This window comes from Colossoma macropomum, unplaced genomic scaffold, assembly GCF_904425465.1.
Source record: "Colossoma macropomum unplaced genomic scaffold, Colossoma_macropomum, whole genome shotgun sequence".
NCBI classification, from domain to species: Eukaryota; Metazoa; Chordata; class Actinopteri; order Characiformes; family Serrasalmidae; genus Colossoma; species Colossoma macropomum.
Window position 1 is genome coordinate 29,977,586 of NW_023494807.1, and position 13,716 is coordinate 29,991,301.

The window sequence follows — 13,716 nt, forward strand, 5'->3', positions numbered from 1 at the left end:
ATTTCTCGGCTGCTACATCATAGAAGGCTGTTCCAAAGTGAAGGACCCTTCGTATACAGCAGGGCTGTCAAACTCAACCACTAAAAGGGCCATATTTAAAGATCTCAACAAATTCATGGGCCAAATAATGCCAACATTTTTATTTCATTTTTAATTAAAGTTGTGCTGTAACCCGAACCGGCCATTGTTTATTCAAAATACGCAAAAACTTCACTTGTTGTAGGCTTTGAAATATTACATGAATACTTGAAATATTCAACATTTAAATGTCCCCAGTAGTTCAGTCTTTTAAACCTACCTATTTGCTACCTATTTTACACACCTGGCATCCTTTTCTCTGCTCCATGTTCATTAATGCTTGGGCTCAGTTTCTGAGCCGCTGAGCTGACGTTAAGTGTAAATGCCATTGGTGTGTTTGGTGATATGACTGGTGTGGAATTGTGTAGAATTGAGGTGTAACCGCCATCCCATAGTTTTTGGGAAAGGAGAGTTGGAGCGCGTTATGTCGCAGTGCATTATGAAACGGGCTAATATTAAGAGAAAATTGAAATACGTTTGTGGGCCGTATAGGATTGTGTCGCGGGCCTGATCTGGGCCTGTGTTTGACACATGGGGTATACAGCCTAGATGATTTCAAGGATGCAACTGATGTATCCTTCCAGGCCTTCGGTTACCCACAGTTCTCTGCGCACGAACAACGCGAAGGAAAAAAACCGGCACTAAGAAAATGACGGAAAATGAAGCCATTGGAGCAGAGCTTCATTTTAAATGTCCTTGAATTCGTCTTCGTTACCTTATAAAGTGTAAAATGACTGATTAATTAAATAATTTGTCCATATGTCATATTTTATTTATAAGTATTTGTATATATATGTAGTTTATCGTACTGCATAAGATCATCTCCTCCATTTCCGTGAAGAAATGAAAAAGCAACAAACTCAATGCAGCAGATCCATTTTCTCTCACCAGCTCCCTCATGAGTTCCGCACTGCAATTGCAAGAGGCGGGACCTTTCTGGTGACATCACCACGCAGCCTCGTTAGGGCTGCTTCATTTGTGTGACCAATAGGCTACTAAGGACGAGTCTTCATAGGACAGATCTACCGAGGACCCGCACGACCTCGGCTGCAGCCCAGGCTTTGGAACGCAGCGAACATTTGTTGTTGTCCACTCAGATTGCACTGCTGGTTCTAAAGCTTAATAAAAACTGATCCACCCAAAGCACCACATGCTAGAACATGCTCATCCTTGCAGTTTAGCACTGCTAAAGGAACTTAATTATTGTTTTTTTGAGGGCAGCAGGGCCAGATGTTTCAGGGGTAACCTGTTGCTGTAACGACTGACTTTTCTTTTGCACTGATTGGTTGCCGTGAGTGCAGGTGGCTCTGTAGATCAGCTTTACATTTATTTTAATTGCAATATTAGCCATCAGCACATGTCTGTAGCTGAAATGTTCTGTTATTGAGCCGCTGATCACGGGTCGCTTAGCTTTAGTCTGATTCACAAGGTGCATTTCTTCAGCGTAACTGCATGAAAATACTGAAATGCGCTTCCTTTTTAACGTCCTGATCCTTATTTGGCTGAATAATCTTACGAAGCCTAGTGCTCCCAAAAATATATTCCAGATAAATTTATCAAATATATTTTTGCAATGTATGAAAATGGCCAAATTGTATGTATTTTTAATTGTATGTAGCTGTAATAAAGGTGACAGATGTAACTGAAACGTACTGACTTCTGTGATCCGCATTGTACTTTACATTAACCGTGTACGTCTGCAGTGAGACTCTCACACACACTGTATTTCAGATAAACACGATATCAAATCATATCTGCATTTTCACAGAGTATCAATACCCACAACACTCGCTTCTGTCATGTTAAAGGATCATTTGATCATATTTAAAATGAAGATACTGGAATACAAATTCATTTCTAAAGGTATCAGACAGTAAACAGTGCATTAGACAGGATTTTGGCTGTTTTCATACATTTTCAAATGGATTTGATAAACATATTTACATATGTTTATTTTTGTGTGAAACATTTCTGTGCGTAATATTTCCCCATAGATTTTATGCTAAATGTAATAAAATATATTTGCTTAATATGGCAAAATATTCTGAAATACATTTTAGTGTTTGGAGTGTATTTCAGCATCGACTGCAGTGTATTTGAAATGTATGGCTGTTCAAACGTTTAACTTAAATAACCGAGGTTTGAAATGAACACGTGAGAGCAGATTTTCCTCGGCCTACATCATAGCTGTCAATATGTCAATAAGGTCGAAGTGCCCCGACTGGGCTTTAAAAGCTTTTTCATATTGAGGAATTCTAATAATATCCAAAAAGAGTGTGATAGTCGATATAGGCCGACTGTCAGGGGACCCTGAATGGCCCCATTGTGGACCATATGGATGCCACATTGCGCCAAAAAAACGATCTCAGCCCTAAGAAGCTTTGATTATTGATGCCGTCTCTGGCTATCTAGCACCAGAAGCAGCCGGAGAGAGGCTTAAACGGTCAATGCCGGAGCCATACGCCTCATTACGACTTGGACACCCTCTGTTTTATCAGTGCAAGCGAATGGCTGACCAGCTTATTAGAGGATTTGGCATCTGTTCGAGTCTGAGTTCAGGCGGGTTCTAGTCTGCTGGCTTTAGTGTCGGCTCCTCTACCGACATCCACTCATTCCACATCAAGCTCTGAAGAGATGAGTCCGAAAGCTCGAGCAGAGACGTTTAGCAGGAGGTGTGAGAAGGTAAGGTTTTTTTAAGCTAAAAAATTTCATTATGAGCACAGAAAATTTAGAGCTGAAGGAGGTGGAGGTTACAGTATTATTGACATATTGACAGCCTTGATTCTTACTCATCATGATTTATGATCTTCATATTTCTTAAGCTTTCTGTACAATAAGGATCTGGACAAGGATACGAATTAAACACTGATTTTCTCCCAACATCTGCACATAAAATATATAACAAGATGTTATACACCGATCAGGCATAACATTATGACCACCTCCTTGTTTCTACGCTCATTGTCCATTTTATCAGCTCCACTTACTATATAGGTGCACTTTGTAGTTCTACAGTTACAGACTGTAGTCCATCTGTTTCTCTGCATACTTTGTTAGGCCCCTTTTACCCTGTTCTTCAGTGGTCAGGACCCCCATGGACCCTCACAGAGCAGGTACTATTTGGGTGGTGGATCATTCTCAGCACTGCAGTAACACTGACGTGGTGGTGGTGTGTTAGTGTGTGTTGCACTGGTACGAGTGAATCAGACACAGCAGGAGTTTTTAAACTTTGTGTCCACTCACTGTCCACTCTATTAGACACTCCTACCTTGTCAGTCCACCTTGTAGATGTAAAGTCAGAGACGACAGCTCATCTGCTGCTGCACGGTTTGTGTCGGTCATCCTCTAGTCCTCCATCAGTGGTCACAGGACGCTGTTGGCTGGATATTTTTGGTTGGTGGACTATTCTCAGTCCAGCAGTGACACTGAGGTGTTTAAAAACTCCAGCAGCACTGCTGTGTCTGATCCACTCAGACCAGCACAACACATACTAACACACCACCACCACATCAGTGTTACTGCAGTGCTGAGAATGATCCACCACCCAAATAGTACCTGCTCTGTGAGGGTCCATGGGGGTCCTGACCAGTGAAGAACAGGGTAAAAGGGGGCTAACAAAGTATGCAGAGAAACAGATGGACTACAGTCTGTAACTGTAGAACTACAAAGTGCACCTATATAGTAAGTGGAGCTGATAAAATGGACAATGAGTGTAGAAACAAGGAGGTGGTCATGATGTTATGCTTTCTCTTCTCTTCTCTTCTCTTCTCCTGTTTTCTTTTCTCTTCTATTATTTTCTCTTCTATTCTTTTCTCTTCGCTTCTCTTCTCTTCTCTTTTCTTCTACTATTTTCTCTTCTCTTCTCATATTTCTCTTCAGGAATTTAGGAGTCTTAAAGTGGCCACGAACCTTTTAAAAATCCAGTAGTAAATTACAGTTTTGTTAAGCAGTTTAGTTTATCTTATATTAAATGTTGTCATATTTAAAAAACAGGAGATGTTTTAACTTTATGCTCCAGCAGAGGGCGGTGTAGAGCCGGCAGCTATAACACGCAGGATGTGCTGCAGAAAAGCGCTGATAAACAACAAACTCAATAGATATACATGCCTAAATGTCATAATGTTATGCCTGATTGGTGTAATAGACTAAAGGCTTGGCAATCATAGAAATTCTCTCTATATGTAGAGAGCAAAGGATGGCCGAGGATTTTGCTTCCAAAATAAGAGAATGGGTCGTCTAGTTAACGAGGAAAACACAAGGGCTTTCAGAAAGTGGAGTCGATGTGCCCCCCATTCAGAGAGAGCATCAAAAAGTGGAGATGGTACTATTTGCCAGTAATTAATGAAAAGCACCCAGAATAGACTGTCAGAAAGAGGGTTAAGGAGGGACGTGGCCAAAACGTGCATCAGGTCAGCTGGCACCGATACTCATCATGATTTGTATGTCGGCCTAATGTTACCAGATGCCTTCTTAGAGTGCCTGAATATGAATTTATGACTGTTATCTATATAAATATTCAATATGATGTTTTTCAGTTTTTGACGTAATTTGAAAATACCTGTTGGTCTTTACATTGTGTGTGAATTTCATGATCGATGGACCAAAAGAAACGGCCCAAAATGACTTGGACAAAATTCTGGTTCCACTGACTGACATTAAAAGTACAGTATGTTTTTTCCTTCTCCTGTAAAGTTACCATTTTGGAGATGTGAGGTTTTCTTCCAGTGATACGCTGCTGTGCAAAAGCCTTAGTTCATTTACATTTACAGCATTTTGCAGATCCAGAGCGACTTACAGAGTGATCAGGTTACAGAGGTGGGCAAAGTAAAGGCAGTGTTAGGGGTCTTGCCCACGGACTCTTACTGGTGTAGTGTAGGGCTCTTCCCCCAGCAGGGTATCGGACCCCAGTCAGCAGTGTGTGTGTGTTTTCTTTTAACCCACATATTAAGAATTTTACTGAAAAATCGACCAAACTTTGAAAACCCGGTCAAATTATGTTTTCTAAGTAAAAATAAGTTAAGTGAGTTCACCGATGTGCAGGCGCTGTGTCTGGTGGTCTTCCTAACATCTCCATGTTTCCGTTCTCAGGTTGACGAGCCTGTCGACATGCTCCCCAAATCGAGAAAAGCGCTCAGCATCCAGGAGATCGCTGCACTGGCCAGATCTTCATTTAACGGTAGAGACTCATTACAGCGCAGTTCAGATCTGACCTTCCACATTTAGCTGTTCATCTGAGATCAGCACTCATTCTCTTCTCTTCTCTTCTCTTCTCTTCTCTTTCTCTTTTCCTGTTTTCTCTTCTCTTTCTCTTCTCCTGTTTTCTCTTCTCCTGTTTTCTTTTCTCTTCTCTTCGCTTCTCTTTTCTTCTACAATTTTCTCTTCTCTTTTCCTATTTTCTCTTCTCCTCTTTTCTTTTCTTTTCTATTCTCCTATTTTCTCTTCTCTTCATCTCTTCTCCTGTTTTTCTCTTCTCTTTTCTTCTATTTTCTCTTCTCTTCTCCTATTTTCTCTTCTCCTCATTTTATTTCTTTTCTCTTCTGATATTTTCTCTTCGCTTCTCTTCTCTTTTCTTCTACAATTTTCTCTTTTCCTATTTCCTTCTCCTCGTTTCTTTTCTTTTCTATTCTTCTATTTTCTCTTCTCTTCTCCTGTTTTTCTCTTCTCTTTTCTCCTATTTTCTCTTCTCCTGTTTTTCTCTTCTCTTTTCTCCTATTTTCTCTTCTCCTCATTTTATTTCGTTTCTCTTCTCATATTTTCTCTTCTCCTTTTTTATTTCTTCCTTTTATCTCATTTTTTGTTTTTTTTCTTTTCCTTTTTCTCCTTGTTTCTATTTTCTCCATGTCTCTTGTTAATTGTTGTGTACCTCTCTCCACTCTGCCCTTTCTCTTTTTCTCTATTTGTCTCTCCCTCTATTTCTTCTCTTTTTCTGCCTCTCTTTTTTTACCCTCTCTATTCTCTCTGTTTTCCTCGTTCTTTTTCCCATCTCTCTCTCTCTCCTCTCTCTCTCTCTCTCTCTCTCTCTCTCTCTCTCTCTCCCTCAGGTATCTCTCAGGTGGTGAAGGATCATGTGACTAAGCCCACAGCGATGGCTCAGGGGAGGGTGGCTCACCTGATTGAGTGGAAAGGCTGGTCTAAACCGTTCGACCCGTCGTCAGCCACTCTGCAGTCCCACTTCAACTCCTACTCCCACCTGAGCGAGGGCGAGCAGGAGGCGCGCTTCGCAGCAGGTGGGTTTCTCCTCCCTGTGCTTCAGATACTGCTGTTCTACATTCAGGAATTTAGGAGTCTTAAAGTGGCCACGAACGTTTTAAAAATCCAGCAGTAAATTAGAGTTTTGAAAAGCAGTTTAGCTTCTCTGATATTAAACGTTGTCATATTTAAAAACCAGCAGATGTTTTAACTTTATGCTCCAGCAGAGGGCGGTGTGGAGCCGGCAGATATAACACACAGGATGCGTCGCAGAAAAGCGCTGATAAACAACAAACTCAATATTCATACCTTGATGCCATGTTGTCTGTTGTTCTCTATCTGGGGCGATACGTCTGCGCGTCCGCCATGTTGGAGAGGTCAAGATCTGCTTGTGAACAAATTCACTTGTATTGTCGATGAAATCAGCCTCAACTTCCTTATTACTCAACCAATTTTCACCAAATTTGTTTAGTTATAATCCTCAGACACAGATTAATCTGGGCTGCACTGCTCTCAGTAGCTTTTATTACTTTAATAACTGATCGTGACAATTAGCCGTCCAGACCAGCAGGAAAGTATTCAGTCTGCACCTGACGTTAAAAACCGAGAAACACATCAGACACATCAGCAAATCTATCAATGTGTGAATCACTTCTGATTTTTAATACACATAGAAATAAAATAAACCCCCCAAAACACACCAAGAAGGACGGACCTAAAGTTAGCTTCTTATTCGCAGCTTCTTGTTCGAATTTTTCCGTTCCACCTTAAATGGTGCAGCTGTCACTTTCTGGTGCCTGAAGCTTCACCATTTAAGGTGGAACGGGAAAATTCAAACATGTTGCTGGCAAATAAAACGCTAACTTCAGCTGTGTGTAAGAAGGTTCTAACGTTAATCTATTATGAATATCTACCAGATTAAGGAATGCTAGAACTTACCCAGCTACAAAGTTTTAACCATCACTGTAAATAAATAACCACTACATAAAGTTAAGACCCTGAATAGACTATTAAATGAAATAAGCTTAATAGAAAACCAGAGGAAAAACAATCACATCAACAGGATCTCTGTGCCTCATTAACCACACGGCCATATCTACATAAACATCACACAAACAATACGCATCACACAGACATGAGTGTGGATCACTGTGTTCCCTCCGTTATATAATCCTATCTCACTTTCTGAGTCAATATGCTTGAAATAGTGTAATTTTGGACAGTATCTTTCTGAAACTGCCGCTCTGTAATGGTACTGAATGCAGTCCAGCAGCGATGTTGACCGCCCCAAAATAGCAGCGCTGTTGACGTGCCTGACTGGACCCAACGTGGCATCTAGGTATGTATATCTATGAACAAACTTGAGCTTAAATTTGACTGAAATGCGCATCTCTAGTACACACCTAAAAATGATGGTTCTTCAAGGGTTCTTAGTAAAAAAAATGGTTCTTTATAGAACCATGAACACTCAGAAAAGGGTTCTTCTACTGTTACAAGCTTGACATTGTGACAATAGAAGAACTCTTTTTGGTGCTATACACCATTTTCAAAAGGGTTCTATATAGAACCACATACCAGACATTCTCCATCAATCTGAAGAACCCTTTTATGATGCAAAGAACGCTTTAATCATGCAAAGGGTTTTTGTGTGTTAGTGGTTCTATAAACAGCCATTTTCTTTACTAAAGAACCCTTGAAGAACCATCATTTTTAGGTGTGTAGGAATTACCTGTGAGGGGCTGTTTTATTTGTTTTCTGCTGTTAGAGAGTCTCTACTGTAATGTAGAGAACAGTATTGGTCATGTTGATTAATATCTTGTCCCTGTCAATTAAAAATATTTATTTCCAAAATAGTAACTTTCCAGGAGGACAAAAACGTTCTCAACTTTGAATGGAAGTTAATGTAAAAAGGTTTTATTCCAAGCGATTTTGGAGAATTTTTGTTGGTCCATTTATCATGAAATTTTCACACAATGTCAAGGGCAGCTAACTCTCTCTCTCGCTCTCTCGCTCTCTCTCTCTCTCTCTCTTTTCATCCCCACTCTCTCTCTCTTCTCTTCTGTCTTCTCTCTTTTCTTTCTCTCTGTCTTTCTTCTGTCATCTCTTTCCTTCTCTCTCTCTCTCTCTCTCTCTTTCTCTCTCTCTCTCTTTTCATCCCCTCTCTCTCTCTCTCACTCTCTCTCGTTTTCTATCTTCTCTTTTCTTTCTCTCTGTCTTTCTTCTGTAATCTCTTCTCCTCTCCTCTCTCTCTCTCTCTCTCTCTCTTTTCATCCCCACTCTCCCTCTCTCTTTCGTCTTCTGTCTTTTCTCTTTTCTTTCTCTGTCTTTCTTTCTTCTGTCCTCTATTTTCTTCCTCTTCCTCTCTCTTTCTACTGCCCTCTCTATTTTTTCTTTCTTTTTCTCTCCCTTTTCTGTCCGCTCTCTTTTCTTCCTCTCTCTCTTTTGTCCTCTCTCTTTTCTTCTTCTTTCTGTCTCTTCTGTCCCCTCTCTCTCTTCCTCTCTCCCCCTCTCTCTTTTCTGTCCCCCTCTCTCTCTTTGTCTCTCTGTCTCTGTCTGTGTGTGTGTCTCTCTCTCTCTCTCTCTCTCTCTCTCTCTCTCTGGAGTATTATGTCCTGCTGTGGTCAGCTGCCTGCAGTTCAGCGTCTGACTGCAGTAAATTGGTTTCTAGCTCAGAGTGACCCGAGGTGACCACTAATCACTCTCACAGATCTGCTTTAACCGACCGACACTGACCTTAAACTCTCCGTCACTGAAATACTAAACCCTAAAGGACCAGAAACTCGGTACGCGTCCACTCGCACTTTCTCTCGCCGCAGTCCAGCCTGCCGGACCTCTCTGCTCGCGTTTCTGTGTCGTTATGGAAAGGAAGGAGCCGAACTGAACGGATCTGATTCTCTGAACAGTCTGATACGCTGTTCACTGTCGCACAGAAGCTTCGAATCAGACTAAATACACACAGAAGCTTTTAGTGCTTTCATGATTTTCAGAATGAATCTGTCGTCCAAACAGACGAGAACTTTCTCCACTCAGTCTCAACAGGAAGCTACCTTAGCAAGTAACCAAAGAGCTCTGTGTTCTCTTCTCTTCTCTTCTCTTCTCTTCTCTTCTCTTCTCTTCTCTTCTCTTCTTCTCTTCTCTTCTCTCCTCTTCTCTTCTCTCCTCTTCTCTTCTCTTCTCTTCTCTTCTTCTCTTCTCTTCTCTTCTTCTCTTCTCTTCTTTCCTCTTCTCTTCTGTTCTCTTCTCTTCTTCTCTTCTCTTCTCTTCTCTTCTTCTCTTCTCTTCTTCTCTTCTCTTCTTTCCTCTTCTCTTCTGTTCTCTTCTCTTCTTCTTTCCTCTTCTCTTCTCTTCTTCTCTTCTTTCCTCTTCTCTTCTCTTTTTCCTCTTCTATCCTCTTTTCCTCTCTTCTCTTCTCTTCTTCTCTTCTTTCCTCTTCTCTTCTCTTTTTCCTCTTTTTCTCCTACTTTTCTTCTTCTCATGATTTCTTTTTTCTTCACTCCTCTTCCTTTTTCCTTTCCTCTCCTTTACTTTTTTCTTCTCCTATTTTCTCTTCCCCCTTTCCTCTTCTATTCTCTTCTCTTCTCTTCTCTTACCTTATTTCCTCTTCTCTTCTCTTCTTTCCTCTTCTCTTCTCTCCTCTTCTCTTCTCTTCTCTTCTCCTGTTTTCTCTTCTCTGCTCTTCTCTTCTCTTCTGCTCTGGCTCTGTAGTTGTAAGTTCTGTTTGAGAAGTTGCGGTTCTGTATTCTGTGTTCTCAGGAGTGGCGGAGCAGTTTGCGATCGCCGAGGCGAAGCTGCGAGCCTGGAACTCTGTTGATGAAGAGGATGTGGATGAAGAGTGTTCTGAAGAGGATCTCCCTCAGAATAACGACTTGACCATTACGACCCAAAGCTCAGGTACGTACAGGTGCTGCTTTCAGGTGTCAGAGCAGATATCACACTCCTGCTCCCACACTAATGACCCCCCAGAGTTATGAGCACAAACTTCAGAAACAGTGACAGCTGAGTGATTCCTCTCCTCGTATCACAGAAATCCAGGAGCTTCACTACCAGTCGTGTGAACTGTGTACAAAAAAATATCGCTTTATTAAATGATGCCCAGATGGACAGTTTACTGTAAACAATGCCAAAGATATTTACTGTTCACTTTAAGCTTCCGAAAGCTAAACGTGTACAACATCTATCAAATATCTTTCTAATTGTCTAATAATTATTTATGTAATAGATGACATGGAAAACTAAACATTATAACATTAACATCCAACCAAATTTAGCAAAAGAATCGTTTGAAACTAATTAGTGTAACTAAGGACTTAGTAAACACTTTACGCCAAAACTTCAGTACAAACTTATGCAGAGCTGGTGCAACGCAGTCTGTTCTAGAGAAACGTACTGAGTCAGAATTGTTCACAGTGGTGGTGATAGGAACCAGACGTCCACCTCTAAAGTCCTGGACCTGATTCCATGTAGAGATTTGCCTGAACTGGTGGCACAAACAGTGCGGGAAATTCTGCAGTCCCTGTTAGACAAAACATCCCTCCACAACAGACACATCAGTAGATTGGCTGTATTTTATATTGGATTTTATATTTATATTTATATTGTTTTTTTATTTGCTCTTTTTAATAAAATAATATGTGTTTTTGCTAGATTGGTCTGACTTCTCAACAGTGTGTGGGCAACACTCCTTCTACTTCATTTAAATGCAGAATCTAGATATTTGGGTCGACTCCGAATCCAAGTAACGGGAATTGATGGGGTTCCCCACAATCATTTTCTCAATTCTCGCTTCCAGTGAAGACATACTTATCCTACTTTTATGCAGGAATTTAATGGTAATTAAACACGAAGGTAAGACTGATGCTGCAATTTATATGTTATACTTTATTCATCCTAAAAAAAATTGTTATTTTGCTGCCTATCCATGAACAGTCTGGTCAGCGTCAGGGCAGCTGTATCACCCCCGGTATCACCTCCCGGGTGCGATGCCACCATCGTTATCATTAGGGAGTCCTAACTAGCGGGTGGAATTGGAGACGACTAAATTTGGGAGAAAGCTGGGGAAAAAACCCCCCTAAAAAATGTACTTCACATGTATTAAGGAAGCGGCAAGAGGAAGACGTCGTGTTCTGAGACACATAAGCTGGACGTCCGTCCCACCGCCGTCTTTTAAAGATCACAGCATAAACTTTGTCTCCTCTGCAGACCAGTTTCTGCTCCGCCATGTTGAACGCTATAAACTTTCACTATGACGTGACGAACATGATCAGAACGGACTTAAACTTTCCGATAGGGAATGTAATCAGATACAGGCGTTTACACGGATATTATTCTTCTATTTAACGGATTATTTACAGGATTACTCACCTCGATCAATCAGATAGAAACTGTATTCCGAATGGCCTCAATCAGACTAGTCTATTCCGATTGAGATGTATTTTATTCTGATTGAGCCCCTGTAGTAATCTGCTTTTTACGGAGCGCAACAATAATTTACAATAACCTCTGAAGTCGTGTGTGGTTCTGTAATCGGTGTTGCTCCTGTATTAGGAACTCCGTTTTTGAGTACTGCAGCAGTCCAACCTCATTGCTTCAGCCTGATGCTCCTCACAGTTCCAGTTCTCCACAGTTTCGAGATAAACTGCATTTGTATGCAGAGGACACAGTTATGTATTCCTTTGCCACCTCTTTCTCTCTCTCTCTCTCTCTCTCTCACACTCCCTCTCTCTATCCTCCTCTCTGTCTCTCTCTCACTCTCTCAAACTCTCTCTCACTCACTCTCTCTCTCCCTCTCTCTCACTCGTTCACTCTCTCTCTCTCTCACACTCTCTCTCTCACTCTCACTCTCTCTCTCTCACTCTCTCTCTCTATCCTCCTCTCTCTCCTTCTCTCTCACTCTCTCTCACTCTCTCTCTCACTCTCTCTCTCACTCTCACTCTTTCACTCTCTCTCACTCTCTCCTCCTCCTCTCTCACTCTTTCACTCTCTCACTCCCTCTCTCTCCCTCTCTCTCACACACTCTCTCTCTCTCCCTCTCTCTCACACTCTTGCACTGATAGACACTGAACTGTTGGCCTCCACTGACTTCCTGTAATCAATATAACCCAAAGCGTACTGATTTATTCGAGTCTTGAAACTTGTTAATGTATGGTTAAGATGTAAACAGAGTCGTTCGGAGTGGTTTGGTGTGAAACGCTCCGTTCTAGAGAAACTTACTGAGTCAGAACTGTTCACAGTGGTGGTGATAGGAAGCAGTAGATCACTGAAGGTGGTGTTTTCTAGTGAATAACTAACTGTGATGATCTACTGCGACCGAATCACAGCCGTGAGGATATTCACCGTAACCCTGCGCCTCTACTGTTCTACTGCTTATTAGCTCATGTGGGAAATTGCGATGTTCTCTCTGTGCACCATGAAGGCAGAACATGCATGCACACCTTTCTCCATAGAGCTCAAGGTTAATCAGTCTTTGTTCCTTTTGTTCCAGCTTTGTCCTACATTGTAATTAAATTTTATAAAGAATAGTCCAGTCCTTCTGTCTCTTTCCTCTTTTGTCTGTCCATCCTTTCAACCATTGTTCTCATTTTTTCCTTTTCTTATTCCACCTTTTCATGTGTGTTTTCTCTTCCTCTTCCTCTTTTGTTACGTTCTGTCCCTCCTCTCCCATCTCTCTGTCTTTTTCTCTCTTATTCCTGTCCCCTCTCTGTTCTCTAGGCGTTCTGACTCTTTGCTCCTCCCTCAGACGCCGCGTTGTCCAATCAGGAGTGTGCGGTGCCGTGCCAGGCTGAGGCTGACCTTGAAACGTTCGTGGACGACCAGAGTGGCCTGCGGGAGTCCGGCCTTTGCCAGTTTAACTGTGAAGAGCAGGCCGTGATAGATGTAGTTCCAAAAGGGGTTGAAAAACTACAGCTCCCAGCGGATGAAGCCTACAGCCAGGTCAGCGAGTTCTCCAAGGCTGACCGCCGGCCTTTCTGGAGCCGAGGAGATTCCTGCTATCACTCCACCTCCTACTCAGAGTCTGGCCTTTCTCCAGAAGAGGAAGAAGAGGAGGATGGAAGAGAGGTAGAAGAAGGAGAGGACAATGTGTTTCAGGAGGTTATCCGCTGGTACAGCCGCTGCAGGAGCATCTCCGACACTTCTGGAGCGGCGTCCTTCGACGACGACGAGGCGGAAGACAGAGAGATCTCCAGGCAGTGATGTCCCTCTCTCTATCTCTCCCTCTTTTTCTTCTCTTTCTCTGTAAGGTCCCTTTAGTGCAAAGGTCACCAACCCTCCACCTGGAGATCTGCTCTTCTTTCCTGCAGTGTTTTGTTTCAATGTTAACACTATAACCCCAATGCAAACACCTACTCCAGCTAATAAACATCTGAGAAGATCTTGATTGGCTGGATCAGGTATATTAGCATTCACCTTATTCACGTAGCTGCCAATTTTGAATAGTGACATAAGTGAAAA

The 13,716-nt window shown here is 41.8% G+C and overlaps 1 protein-coding gene across 1 annotated transcript; it reads left to right on the top strand.

The window, feature by feature from the left end:
• The first annotated feature begins 5,169 nt into the window (after positions 1-5,169).
• On the top strand, positions 5,170-13,458 carry fam131a (family with sequence similarity 131 member A). The gene is made up of 4 exons (XM_036556603.1): positions 5,170-5,254; positions 6,120-6,305; positions 10,021-10,158; positions 13,004-13,458. The coding sequence occupies exons 1-4, from the start codon at positions 5,185-5,187 to the stop codon at positions 13,456-13,458; spliced, it is 849 nt and encodes a 282-aa protein (XP_036412496.1). The 5' UTR covers positions 5,170-5,184.
• The last annotated feature ends 258 nt before the right edge of the window (positions 13,459-13,716 follow it).